The 20,029-nt window shown below is 42.4% G+C and overlaps 1 protein-coding gene across 1 annotated transcript; it reads right to left on the bottom strand.

Moving 5' to 3' along the window:
* Positions 1-9,158: 9,158 nt before the first annotated feature.
* LOC138910204 (uncharacterized) lies at positions 9,159-11,034 on the bottom strand. The gene is made up of 5 exons (XM_070201428.1): positions 11,004-11,034; positions 10,697-10,767; positions 9,831-10,022; positions 9,604-9,764; positions 9,159-9,315 (listed from the first exon to the last, which is right to left on the bottom strand). Exons 1-5 carry the CDS (start codon positions 11,032-11,034, stop codon positions 9,159-9,161), a joined length of 612 nt encoding a protein of 203 aa, XP_070057529.1.
* Positions 11,035-20,029: the final 8,995 nt, after the last annotated feature.

Consider the following 20,029-nt stretch of genomic DNA (forward strand, 5'->3'; position numbering starts at 1 on the left):
GTGCTTATCAAAGCGAGTGCCAATTTTTCTATGTGGGGATATCTAGTTTCGGCCTCACCTAAGGTCCGGCTAACATAATAAATAGAAAATTGCATACCTCGTTCTTCTCAGATAAGGACTACACTTACCGCTATCTCCGATACTGCCAAATACAAGTAAAGTTGTTTGTTTGCCCTTGGTGTGTGAAGTAGTGGCGGGCTCGATAAGTACCGTTTAAGCTCTTCCAAGGCCTGCTGGCATCCCGGTGTCCATGCGAAGTCATTTTTATTCTTTAGTAACGAGAAAAATCGATGGCTTTTATCGGTAGGCCTCGAGATAAATCGCCCCAGGGTGGCTATGCACCCGGTTAACCTCTGCACAGCCTTTACGTTGTCAACTATCGTGATGTCCTCGATAGCTTTAATCTTATCAGGGTTGATCTCGATTCCTCGGTTGGACACCATGAATCCGAGAAATTTGCCAGACCCGACCCCGAATGCGCATTTTTTCGGGTTCAGCTTCATGCTACATTTCCTCAAGATACTAAAGGTCTCTTGCAAATGCTTCAAATGGTCCTCTACTCGCAGGTACTTAACTAACATATCATCAATGTAATTTTCTATAGATTTACCTATTTGTTCTTCGAACATCCGATTTACTAGGCGTTGGTACGTGGCATCAGCATTTTTTAATCCAAATGGTATTGCATTATAGCATTAGGTACCATATTTAGTGATGAACGAGGTCATTTCCTCATCATCCAGACTCATCCGTGTTTGGTTGTACCCGAAATAGGCATCGAGAAAACTAAGGATCTCGGGGCCGGCCGTGGCATCGATCATGCGATCGATATTAGGCAATGGAAAAGAATCTTTGGGGCATGATTTATTTAGATCTTTGTAATCTATACACATTCTAAGTTTGTTTCCTTTTTTAGGGACTACTACTATGTTTGCTAACCATTCGAGGTATTTTACTTCACGGATGGACCCTATTTTAAGAAGCTTGGTTACCTCGTCTTTGACGAAAGCATGTTTGACCTCGGACTGGGGTCTTCTTTTTTGCTTCACCGGATAGAACTTCGGGTCCTAGCGTAGTTTATGGGTGGTGATTTTCGGTAGGATCCCTGTCATGTCGAGATGGGACCAAGTGAAATAATCCATATTAGTTATAAGAAATTGAATAAGCTGTTTCCTGAGCTCGGGATTTAACCCCGTGCCTAGGTATACCTTTCGTTCGGGCAGGCGTTCGATTAGTATGATTTGTTCCAGCTCTTCGACCGTTGATTTGATAGCATCGGAATCATCGGGGATTATGAAGGATCGAGGAACCGCGTAATCGTCGTCTTCGTCAATCCCTTGCTTGTCTGATTGGGTCGAGGCTGGTATCGATGATTGCTATTTGGCTTCCTGTTTTGCTTTCGAACCTGAGTCCTTTGTAGATGAGAGTGTTGATATCGAAATTATCTCATCGACGGCAAACATCTCCTTTGCGGAGGGCTGCTCCCCATAAACCTTCTTTATCCCTTCTGGCGGCGGAAATTTTAATACCTGGTGAAGGATCGAGGGCACAACCCTCATGTTGTGGATCCATGGTCTCCCGAACAAGGCATTGTACCTCATGTCTCCTTCGATCACATAAAACTTGGTCTTCTGGATAGTACCGACCACGTTTGCCGGTAACGTTATCTCTCCCTTAGTAGTTTCACAAGCCATGTTGAATTCGTTTAGCACTCGGGCCGCAGGCATGATTTGGTCTAGTAGGCCGAGTTGTTCTACGACCCTCAACCGAATGATGTTGGCTGAACTACCTGGATCAATCAACACACGTTTAACTCGAGTTTTATTCATGAGTACAGAAATTACCAGTGCATCATTATAGGGTTGTATGATTCCTTCTGCATCATTGTCGTTGAAAGATAAAGTTCCCTCTAGTATGTAATCTCGACTCCATTTTTCCCTTGTGATTGATACTTTGGTGCGCTTTATCATCGGACCTTGAGGAACATCCACCTCTCCGATGATCATATGAATGACGTGTTGGGGTTCTTCTTGCCTGTTTTGTTTGTTAAATTCTCTGTTTTTGAAATAATTTTTGGCCCGATCACTTAGAAGCTCCCGAAGGTGCCCTTCATTGAATAACCGTGCTACTTCTTCTCTCAATTGTCTTCAATCTGAGATTTCTATAGGATCGATCACTTATACTTGCATACTTGATTGGGATTTCTATGGGATCGATCTGTCTGCAGAGGTCGAGGACATATAGTATCCTTGATGTGTCCGATAGCCGATACGATAGCAGATGCATCAACACTGAAGTTATATTGCGATAATCGCGGTGCTTCCTTAGGTCTGGTATGCCTGTCGAAACCATTTTTGCTCATGAGCCTTCGAAAGATCTAGCCTTGATCATGTCTCCTCTCACCTCGTACGGGGTTATGCCCGGGTCCGTTGCTCCTACGATTTCTATTATATGGATGGTATCGATCACTATTCGGCCTTGGTTCTCGATCAACGTCCCTTTTGGTAATGGACCTGGAAGGAGCCCCTAGCTGGTCGTCTTCGACTCTAATCTTCGATTGATATCGATTATGTACACCGTCCCAGGTAACACCCGGGTACTCAATGAAGTTCTGCTTCAACTGTTGTGAAGCCACTGAGCTTCGTTCATTTAGTCCTTGAGTGAAAGCTTGAACGGCCCAATCATCAGCGACCGGTGGCATATCTATTCGTTCCATTTGGAAACGAGACACGAACTCCGTGAGCATCTCGTTATCTTTCTACTTTACCTTGAAAAGGTCCGACTTCCTAGTCTCAAACTTTATGGCTCTGGCATGTGCTTTTATAAAAGAATCTGCAAACATGGCAAATGAATCGATAGAGTCAGATGGTAAATTATGGTACCATATCATCGCTCACTTTGACAGGGTTTCCCCGAATTTCTTTAGTAACACGGATTCGATCTTATCGTCCTCTAGATCATTCCCTTTAATGGCACACGTGTAAGAGGTGACATGCTCGTTGGGGTTGGTTGTTCCATTATACTTAGGAATCTCGGGCATGCGGAACTTCTTGGGGATCGGTTTGGGAGTCGCGCTCGGGGGAAAGGGCTTTTATACGAACTTTTTGGAATCCAAATCCTTCACTATTTGTGGTGCCCCTGGGATATGATCAACCCTGGAGTTATAAGTTTCCACCTTCTTGTCGTTTGCTTCGATCTTCTTTTCCCCTGACTCTATCCGCTTTGTTAGTTCCTCGAGCATTTTTATAATTTTGGGGTTAGTCCCCGATTCTTGTTCATTTGACCTTACCACGGTTGGCCCTGTTCTGTAGGTGACTTCTTGGGGTGGACCGAGCTCAGCCCCGCTCGGTGCCTGGGTTTGGCTCTGTGACCGGTGGCATATCTGAGCTATTACCACCTGTTGAGCTTGCAGCATTTTGAAGATTATATGTAGGTCGATCCCGTCTTCTCCAATATTTTGGGTATTTCGAGCTACAGATCGGGTTCCACCATGGACGCTGTTTTCGGGACCAGTATGCTGGTCCGCCTCGATGGCCATATGTGAATTAACGCCAATCGAATCCACGGCCCGAGTCCCAACAGGGTCAGCGGGTGGCCTTACATTACCGAGACTCACATTGTTATTCTCACCTTGATGGCCATATCCGTTGTCGATATGCAGGGGCAGTAATTGAGAGCTCGTCATTTTTAGTCTGAAATCAAAGACACTTCAAAGAGCAAGTGTAAAATTGTGTGTTTTATAGAGATTTGTATGAAATAACTACTATTATTCTTAGCCCTACGATGGGCGCCAAACTGTTTATCCGAAAAATGGATAACAATTAAATTTATACGTGGTTTTAAGGATACGTGATATAACTTGGTACAAATTAAGAAAATATATATATTAGTATTGAAATTAACTGTATACGAAATAAATACAAACCAAATGAATCAATTAGCCTTGGCCCTCAAGTTCGACCACCCTTAAACCAAGTGGAGAATAAACTGATACAAGAACAAAATGACTAAATATTGAAAACTAGAAGAAAGGCAATATATTGCTTTATATTTCATAAAAATCCCCCCTTACAAATGGTTAGACCCCCTTTATATAATAGGGAAATCCTACTCTTAATATAATTCTAAATACAATAAGGAATCTTATGATATGTTAATTAATTGGTCTCTCCTTGATATGCGCCGGGATTTCTGTCGAGATTCCCGCCCAATTGCGGATATTCCGGCTTTTCTATTTTTTGGCTAGATAAGCTTTCCTCGGTCTCGCTCTATCTCTATTTTGCTCGTTCTCGATCTTGGCCGATCTCCATCTTGATCGGTCTCTATTTCGCTCGATCTTGATCGGTCTATTTTGCTCGATCTCGATCTTGGCCGATCTTGATCTTGATCGGTCTCTGGGTCACGAGCTTGGCAACCTAACTTCGCATCATGGCTCGATATTACACGAGGTTGAACCTTGGTCTATCATGTTCCAGTCTCGATTAGTTATACAAAGGGAAAACTCGATTTTGACCATACACAAATATATATATATATATATATATATATATATATATATATATATATATATATATATATATATATATATATATATTTGGTTCAACCAAACCCAAAATCGTAGTTCTGTTAAAACAAAGGGAAAACACAAACAAAACTATTTTTCACGACATTTGTTTTTGGTAAGTAAAACTTTTATTTACTAAGTAAAGATATGTACAGCTCAAAAAAAGAGAAAAAAGAAGAAGTTGGGCAAATAGCCCAAGTTTCCAGCATAGCAACTAATATCAACTAGACTACTCTTAACAATACAGGCTCATGGATAAAAATTAAGACTTTGCAGCTTCCTTACCAGTCTTGGCCTCATACTCCCTCGGAAGATCACGTCCTGGACAATCAACTTGGTGATGATATCAGCAGGCCTTTGATTGCTCGTGAATTCTCTTTGATTTCTTTCTTGCCAAACATAGTGGATGCTTGCTAACACCATTCTAAACACCTCTGCACTAGAGCTCTTCCCATTAAAGTGAGTTATAGCCCAATTCCTCTCATCATTCCATCCCATTGCTTGTCTAGAGATTCTCTGCCAATGTTACATTTTGTGTCATATCTCAGCAGCCACCCCACATTTGAAGAACAAATGGTCTATACTTTCTTTCTCTAAGTTACACAAAGGGCATAGTTGGTTGGACAGTAGACCCCATTTTTGCCAGCCTGTCCCTTGTGTATAATTTTTCATAAGCAACCAATCTAAGTGTGAATATCCATTTACGTGCACCGTAATTATTACAAACTAGTCTTCTCTAAGGTACCTTAGGGTACTCACCCCTCAATTTGTGGTATATCTACAGAAAATTGGTCCATATTCAGCAACTCTGTCATTGATAGGCCTTCCTGGGTTAAAAAATTTCACGACATTTATTAAGAGAGGTGTTGTTTCACCAAAATCTTTTACAACCCCTTGTAAGCTGTGCCAGGCAGAAAATGGAGATTTCAGACGAATCAAACATATAGATTTATTTATATTCTTACAATGACCTTAACATCACAACTGCTACATATTATTAGAGGTAAAAATTTAGACATCTTTATTCACAAAAAAACCCCAAAAAAGAAACTATTTCGCAATTATAGATCTTGCTGCAATTCACAAAGCAAGGTAGCAAAACACAATAATTTCATGATGCTAAAAAACAAATAGGACAGCTCGGTGCACAAGGTATCCCACATTCACGCAGGGTCCAGGGAAGGGTCGTACCCAAGGGGTGTGATGTAGACAGCTTACCCTAATGCAAGCAATAATGGATACTTCAACGACTCGAACTCGTAACCTATAGGCCACGCAGAGATAATTTTATGATGCTACTTATCGTTAAAAAGTTGGCTTGTAGATCTGCTCATGTTATTATGGCCAGGAAATAAGAGTAGCAAGAAAATTTCAATGCACATGCACGACATCTAATACGGAACAAACAAAAGCTTCATGAGAAACTAAGATACCATAATATTTGGTATGCCATAAGGGTAAATACAAAAGGATAATCATTTGTTACATAGAGAAGTTAAAGATTCACAACTGCATGAGCAGCTTATCAATTTGTAGTCAAGTCATGGAAATCTCACTCCTGGAATATAATCACGGAATTGTTGGAGGATCTTTGGCAACCTAACAACTTCTCAGCCAATCGAAATAAGAATCTGGACACACAGTTCATTAAACATCTCTCACATTTTGTTTTCTTTGATATGATAACGAACTTCTGCAAAACCGTTGCATTCTTTAACAGAAGTTCTGAAAGTTTGAAAAGCTTGTCAAAGCCCCATCTGAATTCGTTCTTCAAACACACCCCGAAGGAGTTGACAATCTTAATATTCTTGAGGTTGGGTAACACAAAGCTTGAAATCCAACTCTGCAGATCAATATTATTCTCTTCGACCGAATATCTTAACTCAAAGCAGCGGAAGGAAATATTATACTGGAGACAGAGAAATTAATCAGGACCAAATGCAGGTCAGCCTTACGGAAATTGATGATTTCATAGAAAAAGTGTCCAGCACAGAAAATATTCAGAACCAACTAATCATAACAGTACTTCGAAAATGATTATAATGGGTTGTTCCTATCAAAAAGATTCATGGCAGGCAACCCAAGTAAACATGCAACCCAAGTAAACAGGCAACCCAAGTAAACAGTGATAGCTCAACCATCCTTTTCTTTCAGAGCTCATTTGCCACACAAAAAAAAAAGCAACAGCACGACCCTATCAAAGTGTAGCTTTACAGTGGCAAAAGAAAAGCTTCTCACTGATAAATAAAGGTATATTTGCATTCTCCAACAGAAACAACTTTACGAGGGGGAGGGGATTGTTAAAACATCATTAAATGTAGATATAAAAAGACAACAAAAAGTTCCAGGAAGTTACAAGCACATATTCCATGTCAATGTTGAGTGTCTCCACATGAGAAACAACTTTATATACAAGGGGGAGGGGGTTGTTAAAACATCATTAAATATAGATATAAAAAGACAAGAAAAAGATCCAGGAAGTTACAAGCACATATGCCATGGCCGTTCATGAAATGGGGAATGGATATCATCGGCTCTCTGCCGTCGATCCCAGGTAAAGCTAAATTCATTTTATTTATGACTGACTATTTCTCAAAATGGGTTGAAGCACATGCGTTCGAGAAAGTAAGAGAGAGAGAAGTTATAGACTTTATCTGGGATCATATCGTATGTCGATTCGGGATACTCGCCGAAATAGTATGTGACAATGGAAAACAATTTGTTGGCAGTAAAGTGACGAAATTCTTCGAAGATCACAAATTAAGAAGGATATTATCAACACCGTATCACCCCAGTGAGAACGGACAGGCCGAATCAACGAACAAAATTGTCATTCAAAACCTAAAGAAGAGGTTGAACGATGCTAAAGGAAAGTGGAGAGAAATCCTACCCGAAGTCCTTTGGGTATATCGAACAACGTCAAAATCTAGTATGGGGGCAACCCCGTTCTCCTTAGTATATAGGTCAGAAGCCTTGATACCAGTCGAAGTCGGCGAACCCAGTGCCAGATTTCTATACACAATAGAAGAATCAAATAACGAGGCTATGAACACTAGCCTCGAAGTATCGGACGAAAAACGAGAAGCTGCTCTCGTCCAATTGGCCGCCCAAAAGCAACGAATCAAAAGATACTATAATCGAAGAACCAAGCTCCGCCATTTTAAGCCCAGGGACTTAGTGCTAAGGAAAGTCACCCTGAATACCAGAAATCCGAACAAAGGAAAACAAGGACCGAACTAGGAAGGACCATATCATGTTCTCGAGAACGTCGGAAAGGGATCACACAAGCTCAGCATTATAAACGGCAAACAACTATCAAGCAATTGGAATGTGTCACATCTAAAATGATACTACTGCTAAGGTACGGCCCTCCCATATTCATTTACATTTCAAAACTAACCCCTGCAGAAGTCCGATCAGGAGCTAAGATGGATCATTCAATACGAAGTCTTAGATATGAAGCACGCGTTGCACTCTTTTTCCCTTAGACCGATTTTATCCCAAATAGATTTTTCGGCAAGGTTTTTAATGAGGCAACCAATGATCGTGATGCACTTACAACAGTATCTGAGGCCTCTTTACAATCGACCTCGAATACTGGGGGTGCATTAGCCCTCAAATATATCAAGTTCTGATGCAAGAAAGTTATTTCGCAACAACGGGGTTCCAATAGAAAACGTTGTAAGAGCCAAATAGTCAAAACGAACCATGCTCATGTAGTTGGCCCGAACCCAGACGCAAAACATGAACATATGTATAATGACTTGCAGAAAACGTTCTCCTCTTTACCGATATCTTATATCCAAGAAACATTCCTATATTTGGAGATTTATTACACAAACAGAATTAAGATAAACTCGACCACTAAGCTTACGGGCTACTTTTATTTCGAGTTTAAGCAAGCACTCACTCGATCGTTACGCCTACGGGCTACATTACTTCGAGTTCGAATTATTCACTCGACGGCTAAGCCTAAGGGCTACTTTTATTTCGAGTTCGAGTAAGCACTCACTCGACCATTACGCCTACGGGCTACATTACTTCGAGTTCGAATCATTCACTCGACTACTAAGCCTACGGGCTACATTTATTTCGAGTTCGAGCAAGCACTCACTCGACCGTTATACCTACGGGATACATTACTTCGAGTTCGAATCATTCACTCGATGACTAAGCCTACGGGCTACTTTTATTGCGAGTTCGAGCAAGCACTCACTCGACCATTATGCCTACGGGCTACATTACTTCGAGTTCGAATCATTCACTTGACTACTAAGCCTACCAGCTACTTTTATTTCGAGTTCAAACAAGCACTCACTCGACCATTATTCCTACGGGCTATATTTCTTCGAGCTCGAATCATTGACTCAACTAATAAGCCTAAGGGCTACATCACTTCAAGTTTGAATAAGCGCTCGCTCGGTTATAGAGGCTACGAAGTCCAAATTTGATTAAGTTATTTAAATCCTTATGAAAACATTCATAAGGTGTGAATAAAGTCGTCACAAAACCGGAAACAAAACAGAAGCAAGTCAGCAAAAAAGGGGATATTTCTATATAAAAATTGTTTACATGATTGATCACAACGTAAAAATTAAGGACTAAGCTTCCTGGTCATCCCCAAGAGCGATCTCTTCTCTATCAGGCTCCCAGCGTTCTCGGATCCACTCTTACTACCATCGTCATCATCATTGTCATCATCATCATCATCGGAAACCAAGGCTTCAGCATCGACTTCGAGTTCTTTGGCCCTTTTTATCTCTTCAGCGAGGTTGAAACCACGAGCATGGATCTCCTCGAGGGTTTCCCTCCGAGATCGGCACTTAGCAAGTTCAGCGACCCAATATGCTCGAGTATCGGCGGTTTCGGCTGTCTCTCTTGCTTGGACCTGGGCAACTTCAACATCAGCCCGATAGACGGCCACGAGTGCATCCGCATCGGCCTTTGCCTTTTCGGCATCAGATTCGGCCTTGGCAAGTACAGAGGCCAACCGAGCCTCGAGCACCTCTATTCTTCTTGCTTGAACTAGGCCTTTTTACTTCATTCTCTGAAGTTGGGTTTCGGCCGATGATAACTGGGCTCGAGCAGTTTCTTTCTCTGTAGCAAAGCGGTCCATACCTTCTTTCCACTGCAAAGACTCCGCTTTTATCACGTCGACCACCTCACGAAGCTTCCTGATCATATCATTTTTTTGCTGCAACTGTGAGACCGAAAAATTAGCCATCATTCCGGTATCAAGCCCATAGGTTTTTAAAAGTATCATTACCTGCTCAAATAGATCGGTCTGATCTCGGTAAGCCTTGGCCAACTCATCTCGGAGGTCTTTTATTTCCTCTTCCCTTTGTCCTAAGAGAAGCTTTAGGGAGTTCCCCTCATCAGTAACTCGTTGAAGGTCGGCCTTGTATCGACGCAGCTCATTTTGGGACCGAGAACATACTTCTTGATGAACTGCTGCTGCCTGCAAAGAAACAAGAAACGAAGTTAGAAACGAAAAGTAAACATAAAGGTAGTACCGACAAAATAATTTTAAGGTTACCTGATTCAAAACTTGTTGTACCCCATGAAAAAGAACCGATTCATCACTAGTACCGGCAACGTCCTCGATACCGGTAACAGGTCACGAAAGGGATCCTCTCCATCATGAGGCCTGTCTAGATCAAGGGCCCCCAAAGCTTGGGCTTCCCGAATCACCCCTGCGGAAAAAGCAGGAAAGGTGGGCAAATTTTCGATTGTTGTTGCCCTAAATGAATCACTTGGAGCATTCTCTTCGGTTCGAAGGGATTCAAAAGGGGCCCCTTCAGACATATCCCCCATCCGTTGGCTCCGATGGGATGCGTCTTTGATCTACGATAATTCAGGGATTCCTCCCGAATCTTTCTCCGGTTTATCCTCAGTTCGAGGCGGAGCCTCATGAAGCATCATCGATCCAGCTGCCGATGGGGCATCGGTGGTTCTCTTCGTTCGGGCCGCCAGCGCGAACCCATCATTTTCTTCTTCTTTATCTTTATCCCTTAGACGCAGAACTGATTCCACGGTCAAAGGAATGGCATTCTTGTTCAGCTTACGAGCCGTCCTCTTCTTCGGTTTTGGATCTTCGGGAACAGAGGCTCTTTTCCTTTTATTTTCCTTCACCGGCTTTAGGACAGAAGCCAAAGTTTCTTTCTCGTTGGACAAGGGCCTCAAAACCACATCTTTGCCCAAACCTGCATATGGAGAATTTTATTAAAATATTGGGAAAGCATCTCGTTCGAATTATCAAAGAGTACGAGAAAGGGGATTACCATGATTTTTGGCTTCCCACCGACCCTTTGACAAATCACGCCATGAACGCTCGGTGTATGTGGAGGTCGAAACAAGAGCTCGTACTCAGTTCTTGAGATCGATGAGAAAAGAAATGAAAGAAAAAAATAGAAGGAAGTAACAGCAGTATCACACTTACGTTTCATATTCCACTCCTCGGGAATGGGCATCTTTTCGGTCGGAATCAGGTCTGAAGTCCTCACTCGAATAAACCTGACCATCCAGCCCCGATCCATGTCCTCATCAATGCTCGAGAACAGAGCCTTGGTAGCGCGACGCTGAAGTTTTATTAACCCTTTTCGAAAAAGTCGAGGACAGTATAATCGGATAAGATGGTCGATGGTGAACGGTATCCCCTCGATTTTGTTCATAAAGTATCGGATCAAGATAACGATTCGCCAAAAAGAATGATGGACCTGGCCTAGGGTTATTTGGTATTGACGACAGAAGTCAATAATAACGGAATCGAGGGGACCTAACTTGAAAGGTAAGTATACGCATTCAAAAACCCTTTCACGTAAGTGGTGATATCTTCGTCAAAAGTAGGAATTATTATTTCTTTTTTATCCCAATTGCTATATTTCTTTAGCGTTTTGAGGTGCTTCTCGGTTATCGAACACATGTACCTCGATACTGGCTCACATGGGCCAGGGACCGATGAGCCTTTATCGACCTTAAAATTAGAAGTAAGAACACACGCCCCAGGAACGCACTCCTCAGGCCGTGGTTCTGCCGGTGTCTCATCGGCGGCACACTGTGAAGATGAAGCCTTCTCTTTCTGAGGAATGGCTTGTGATGTTTTCGCCATTTTTGAATTCAAAGGTGAGGAATAAAAGAAAGTGAAAAGATTTGGTAAAATTGAAGAGAGGCTTTTTGCAAAGAGAAATCATAGATTTGCGGGTAAGTCAGAGAATACAAAAAGGGACTTGGGAAATTTGGAAGATTGAAGATGTAAAAGTGGTAAATGATAAAAGGAATGGTTATTTATAGGTTTAAGCGATGATGGTTCAGTATCAGCGGTGGCCGACCACCGTCTGACATGCATTAAATGTCTTGAAAGACTAAATCGACGGGACAACTATCACGTGCGACATGATCATGCCCGATGGAAACGTCAGCTTATAATCCGATCGAGCCGTTGAAAAATCATATCATTTCTCACCACATTCTTCCTAAGAAACGAGGGGACTATCTGTATACGGTAGAAATAGATTTTAGCCTTCGTACGTATGATCAAGTTCGAAAGATAATCGATCGAAGTGAGACGTCAACATGGGTTCCGAAGATGGTACAAACAAGCTTCGAATCCGAGGGGCCGATCAATGTCGAGTTCGATATCATTATCAAGCTCGAATCCAAATCGAACTACGATGCAAAGTAAAGCTATCAAGCTTATGATCCAGAGACCTACCAACATTGACCTAGAATTAATTCAAGGTTCCGAGTCAGAATTGAGCTCAAGCCAAGATCGAGAGATCGATTCAGAATCGAGCTCAAGCCAAGATCGAGCTCACAGACAAAAGCCATTGCAATCCCACTAGAGGAGAGTATCTTGGCAGGAATTGTGGAAAAGCTGTTTATCATGGATCTCCCATTGAGTATTTTTAATTATGTTTAAAGTAAGATCCCTCTACTATAAAGGGGAGGGTTATCATTTCTGTAAAGGCAGTAGCTCACATTGTAGTTCAAGCACCATATCCTCTTATATTCAAGAGTTACTCTTTTAAGCCTCATAAACTGATTCATCTTGCTTAGTCCTAAAAATTGCCTTCTTTACAACTTTGTTTATTTTGCACTCTTTGCGTTCCATATTTGATATTTCCTTTTATCCTTACGATTTGTATTAAGCTATATCACATATCCTTAGAACTACGAATAAATTCAACTCTATCCGTTTTTTGGGTAAAAAGTTTAGCGCCCACTGTGGGGCTAAGGATAACAGTGGTTATTTGATACGAATCTGGAAAAACACGCCATTGTGTTTTGTGCTTGTTTCGAAAATATCTTAAATTTTGGATTAGCTACGACTAACCATCAATCAAATGGCTTCACCAATCGACAACGGGGTCGGTCTTCAAGACGAAAACAACAATTTGACACCCAGTACTGAAAGACCACTTGTAAACGCCGTTGGAGTTCGAATCGGAGTGCCAATAGATATCAATTCGCATGTAGCCATTGAGGTGAACCTACATGCTGAACCCGAGAATAGCATCCATGGTGGAACTCGATCTGCAGCTCGAGATACCCATAACATCGAGGAAAATGGCATTAGCTTGCGTATGATTTTCGAAATGTTGCAAGCCCCAACAGGCAGCAATAGCTCAGTTGCAGAGCCAAACCCAGCTACAAAGCAGGTCGGAGCCCAATCCACCTCGAAAAATCACCCACAAAACGGAGCCATCCATAGTGAAGTCAAATGAGCAAGAATCGGGGACTACTCCCGAAATTGCTAAATTGCTCGAGGAACTCACAAAGCGAGTCGAAGCTAACGATAAAAAAGTAGAAACTTATAACTCTAGGGTCGATCAGATCCCGGAAGCTCCAACAATGATAAAAGGTTTGGATTCGAAATAATTCGTGCAAAAACCTTTTCCCTCGAGCGCATCCTCGAAACCAATCCCCAAAAAATTTCGTATGTCCAAAATTCCCAAATATAACGGAACGACCAATCCCAACGAGTACGTCACTTCTTACACATATGCCATCAAGGGAAATGATTTAGAAGATGATGAAATCGAATCTGTGTTGTTAAAAACATTCGGAGAGACCCTCTCGAAGGGCGGAAATGATTTGGTATCATAACCTACCACCAAATTACATTGACTTGTTCGCCATGTTAGTAGATTCTTTTGTGAAAGCATATGCCGGCACCATAAAAGTTGCAACAAGGAAATCAGACCTCTTCAAGGTAAGACAAAAGGATAACGAGATGCTGATGGGGTTCGTATCTCGTTTTCAAATGGAACGAATGGACTTGCCACCAGTCACAGACGATTGGGCTGTTCAGACTTTCACTCAAGGTTTGAACGAACGAAGTTCGATGGCTTCACGGCGATTAAAGCATAACCTGATCGAATACCTAGCCATCACGTGGGCCGACGTGCACAATCGGTAATAATCAAAAATTAGGGTCGAAGATGATCAATTGGGGTCTGAACCCACTGTTCGAAGGCATACTAATCGAGAACGAGGTCCGATCGGGGATCGATACCAACTGTAAAACGGAAGCCATAGAGTCAGTGAATCGAGACATAACCTTAGGAAAAATAACAAAAGAAGTGATCGAGATCAAGGGTCCCGGGGGCTGATGAATAGAAGTAGGTTCGATAGGCCTGCCGGATCTAAAGAAGCACCTCGGTTATCGGAATATAACTTCAGCATTGATGCATCCGCCATCGTTTCGGCTACCGGACGCATCAAAGACACTAAATGGCCTCGACCCATACAGACTGATCCTGCCCAGAGGAATCCCAATCAAATGTGCGAATATCATGGCACCCATGGCCACAGAACGGAAGATTGCAGGCAACTAAGAGAGGAAGTAGCCCGGTTATTCAACAAAGGGCACCTTCGAGAATTTTTTAGCGATAGGGCGAAGAACCATTTTAAAAATAGGGATTTCGGCAAGAAAAACGAACAAGAAGAACCACAGCACGTCATTCACATGATCATCGTTGGCGCCGATACCCCTCAGGGACCATTGCTTAAACGCACTAAGACATCGATTGTGAGAGAAAAGCTATCTCGAACTCAAGATTACACACCATAGGAACTTTGTCCTTCAATGATAAAGATGCAGAAGGAGTCATACAACCTCATAACGATGCACTGGTAATATCCGTACTCATGAATAAAACTAAAGTTAAGCGTGTATTGATTGATCCAGGTAGCTCAGCCAACATCATCAGATTGAAGGTCGTATAACAGATCGGCCTGCGGGACCAAATCATACCCGAAACCCTGATTCTAAACGGATTCAATATGGCATGTGAAACCACCAAAGGCGAGATAATTCTACCAATAAACGTGACCGGAACCATCCAGGAAATGAAGTTCTGCGTGATCGAAGGCGACATGAGATACAACGCCCTTTTCGGAAGGCCATGGATCCACAACATGAGAGTTGTACCTTCGACCCTACACTAGGTCCTCTAATTCCCAACATCGAGAGGAGTCAAAACAGTGTACGGAGAACAACCAGCCGCAAGAGAAATATTCGCCGTCGCGGAAGAGAAACCAATATCCTCGCCTTTGCAAGTAAAGGGATCGGGCTCAAAAGGGGAACGAGATATCAAATAGCAATCACAGACATCGGCTTTGACCCAACCAGATAACCAGAAGATCGAAGAAGATGATGATCAGAGGATCCCTCGATCCTTCGTGATTCCCGATGACTCCGATGCCACTAAATCAACGATTGAGAAACTGGAGCAAGTCACACTAATTGAGCATTAGCCCGAACGGAAGGTATACCTGGGAACGGGGTTGAGCCCCAAACTCAGGAAGAAACTTATTTAATTTCTTATCGATAACATTGATTGATTTGCCTGGCCCTATTTAGATATAACATGGATCCCACCGGACATAACGACGCATCGGCTAAGCTTGGACCCTAGGTTCAGACCGGTGAAGCAAAAGAGAAGACCCCAGTCCAAGGTAAAGCACGCATTCATAAAGGACGAGGTAACCAAACTTCTCAAGATAGGGTTCATTTGGGAAATGTAATATCCCGAATGGTTAGCCAATGTAGTTGTAGTGCCTAAAAAGGGAACAAACTTATAATGTGTGTGGACTATAAGGATTTGAACAAAGCATACCCCAAAGATTCTTTTCCGTTGCCCAACATCAATCGCATGATCGATGCCACGACCGGCCACGAGATCCTCACTTTTCTCGATGCCTATTCCGGGTATAATCAAATCCAGATGAACCCGAAGGACTAGGAAAAGACTTCATTTGTCACCAAATATGAAACATATTGTTATAATGTGATACCCTTCGGGCTAAAAAATGCAGGGGCTACTTACCAACGCCTAGTAAATAAAATGTTCGAAGAAAAAATGGGTAAATCAATGGAAGTATATATTGATGACATGCTAGTTAAGTCCCTGCGCGTAGAGGACCATTTGACCCATTTGCAGGAAACGTTCAAGATTTTAAGGAAATACAACATGAAGCTCAACCCCGAAAAATGTGCTTTCAAGGTCGGTTTGGACAAGTTCCTCGGCTTCATGGTGTCAAATCGGGGAATCGATATTAACCCTGATAAAATTAAGGCCATCGATGACATCACCATCGTGGACAGCATGAAAGATATACAAAGGCTAACAGGACAGATTGCAGCCTTAGGCTGATTCATTTCGAGGTCATCAGATCGTAGTCACAATTTTTTCTCTCTACTCAAAAAGAAAAATGATTTCGCTTGGACCCCGGAATGCCAACATGCATTAGAGGAACTAAAACGATATTTATCGAGCCCACCACTACTTCATACTCCAAAAACAGACCAAAAACTTTGCTTGTACTTGGCAGTATCGAAAATCGTAGTAAGCGGTGTCCTAGTTCGGGAAGAGCAAAGTACGCAATTTCCCGTTTATTATATAAGTCGGACCTTAGGAGAAGTAGAAACTAGATATCCGCACCTAGAAATATTGGCACTTGCACTGATAAGCGCCTCTAGAAAGTTAAGACCGTACTTTCAATGTCACCCCATATGCGTATTAACCGCTTACCCGCTTTGTAATATTTTGCACAAGCCCGAACTATCAGGCCAATTGGCCAAATGGGCCGTTGAACTCAGTGGGTATGATATCGAATATCAACCCCGTACAACCATCAAGTCTCAAATTTTAGCAGACTTCGTGGCCGATTTCATGCCAACCCTCGTACCCGAAGTCAAAAGAGAACTCCTGTTGAAATCGGGTACGTCATCGGGGGTATGGACCCTTTTTACGGACGGGGATTCGAACGTGAAGGGGTCCGGGCTAGGAATAGTTTTAAATCAACCCACGGGTAACACTATTAGGCAATCTATTAAAACTACTAGGTTGACTAACAACGAGGCCGAGTATGAGACCATGATTGCAGGTCTCGAGCTAGCTAAAAACGTGGGAGTAGAAGTCATTGAAGCCAAATGTGACTCTTTGCTTGTGGTAAGTCAAGTAAACAAAACCTTCAAAGTTCGAGAAGATAGAATGCAAAGGTATTTGGACAAACTATATGTCACTTTGCACCATTTCAAACAATGGACTTTACAGCATGTTCCACGAGAGCAAAACGGTGAGGCTGATGCACTAGCGAATTTGGGATCATTGGTCGAGGAAGGTGACTTGAGCTCGGGGACTGTCGTTCAACTCTCGAGATCCGTGATCGAAGAAGGTCACGCCGAGATAAATTCTACGAGCTTAACCTGGGATTGGAGAAATAAGTATATTGAATACTTAAAGACGGAAAGCTCCCATCAGACCCTAAAGATTCAAGGGCCCTACGGACTAAAGCTGCTCGATTCACGTTGGCTTCAGATGGAACATTATACTGAAGGACATTCTATGGACCATTGGCAGTATGCTTGGGTCCAGGAGATACCGATTACATCCTACGTGGGGTGCACGAGGGCATTTGTGGGAATCACTCCGATGCCGATCCATTAGTCCGAAAAATAATCTAGGCAGGGTATTATTGGATCGATATGGGCAAAGATGCGAAGGAATTTTTTCGAAAATATGACAAATGTCAAAGGTTTGAACCAATGATCCATCAACACGGAGAGCAACTTCACTCAGTCCTATCCCCATGGCCATTCATGAAATGGGGAATGGATATTGTCGGCTCTCTGCCGTCGACCCCAGGTAAAGCTAAATTCATTTTATTTATGACTGACTATTTCTCTAAATGGGTTGAAGCACAGGCATTCGAGAAAGTAAGAGAGAGAGAAGTTATAGACTTTATCTGGGATCATATCGTATGTCGATTCGGGATACCCACCGAAATAGTATGTGACTATGGGAAACAATTTATTGGCAGCAACGTGACGAAATTCTTCGAAGATCACAAATTAAGAAGGATATTATCAACACCGTATCACCCCAGTGGAAACGGACAGGCCGAATCAACAAACAAAACTGTCATTCAAAACCTAAAGAAGAGGTTGAACGACGCTAAAGGAAAGTGGAGAGAAATCCTACCCGAAGTTTTTTAGGCATATCGAACAATGTCAAAATCTAGTACGGGGGCAACCCCATCCTAATTAGTATATGGGTCAGAAGCCTTGGTACCAGTCGAAGTCGGCGAACCAAGTGCCAGATTTCTATACACAAATGAAGAATCAAATAACGAGGCTATGGACACTAGCCTCGAAGTATCGGACGAAAAACGAGAAGCTGCTCTCGTCCGATTGGTCGCCCAAAAGATACGAATCGAAAGATACTATAATCGAAGAACCAAGCTCCGCCATTTTAAGCCCAGGGACTTAGTGCTAAGGAAAGTCACCCTGAATACCAGAAATTCGAACAAAGGAAAACAAGGACCGAACTAGGAAGAACCATATCATGTTCTCGAGAACGTCGGAAAGGGATCACACAAGCTCGGCATTATAAACGACAAACAACTATCAAGCAATTGGAATGTGTCACATCTAAAACGATACTACTGCTAAGGTACGACCCTACCATATTCATTTACATTTCAAAACTAACCCCTGCAGAAGTCCGATCAGGAGCTAAGATGGATCCTTCAATACGAAGTCTTAGATATGAAGCACGCGTTGCACTCTTTTTCCCTTAGACCGATTTTATCCCAAATGGGTTTTTCGGCAAAGTTTTTAATGAGGCAACCAATGATCGTGATGCACTTACAATAGTATCCGAGGCCTCTTTACAATCGAGCTCGAATACTGGGTGTGCATTAGCCCTCAAATATATCAAGTTCTGATGCAAGAAAGTTATTTCGCAACAACGGGGTTCCAATAGAAAACGGTGTAAGAGCCAAATGGTCAAAACGAACCATGCTCATGTAGTTGGCCCGAACCCAGACGCAAAACATGAACAAATGTATAATGACTTGCAGAAAACGTTCTCCTCTTTACCGACATCTTATATCCAAGAAACATTCCTATATTTGGAGATTTATTACGCAAACAGAATTAAGATAAACTCGACCACTAAGCTTACGGGCTACTTTTATTTCGAGTTTAAGCAAGCACTCACTCGATCATTATGCCTACGGGCTACATTACTTCGAGTTCGAATCATTCATTCGACGACTAAGCCTACGGGCTACTTTTATTTCGAGTTCGAGCAAGCACTCACTTGACTATTATGTCTACGGGCTACATTACTTCGAGTTCGAATCATTCACTCGACTACTAAGCCTACAGGCTACATTTATTTCGAGTTCAAGCAAGCACTCACTCGACCGTTACGCCTACGAGATACATTACTTCGAGTTCAAGCCTACGGGCTACTTTTATTTCGAGTTCGAGCAAGCACTCACTCGACCATTACGCCTACGGGCTACATTACTTCGAGTTCGAATCATTCACTTGACTACTAAGCCTACCAGCTACTTTTATTTCGAGTTCAAGCAAGCACTCACTCGACCATTACGCCTACGGGCTATATTTCTTCGAGCTTGAATCATTGACTCAACTAATAAGCCTAAGGGCTACATCACTTCAAGTTTGAATAAGCGCTCGCTCGGTTATAGAGGCTACGAAGTCCAAATTTGATTAAGTTGTTTAAATCCTTGTGAAAACATTCATAAGATGTGAATAAAGTCTTCACAAGACCGGAAACAAAACAGAAGCAAGTCGGCAAAAAAAGGGATATTTCTATATTCAAAATTGTTTACATGATTGATCACAACGTAAAAATTAAGGACTAAGCTTCCTGGTCATCCCCAAGAGCGGTCTCTTCTCTATCAGGCTCCCCCCATTCTCGGATCCGCTCTTACTACCATCGTCATCATCATTGTCATCATCATCGTCATCGAAAACCAAGGCTTCAGCATCGGCTTCGAGTTCTTTGGCCCTTTTTATCTCTTCAGCGAGGTTGAAACCACGAGCATGGATCTCCTCGAGGGTTTCCCTCCGAGATTGGCACTTAGCAAGTTCAGCGACCCAATGTGCTCAAGTATCAGCGGTCTCGGCTGCCTCTCTTGCTTGGA

Source organism: Nicotiana tomentosiformis, chromosome 4 (genome assembly GCF_000390325.3).
Source record: "Nicotiana tomentosiformis chromosome 4, ASM39032v3, whole genome shotgun sequence".
NCBI classification, from domain to species: Eukaryota; Viridiplantae; Streptophyta; class Magnoliopsida; order Solanales; family Solanaceae; genus Nicotiana; species Nicotiana tomentosiformis.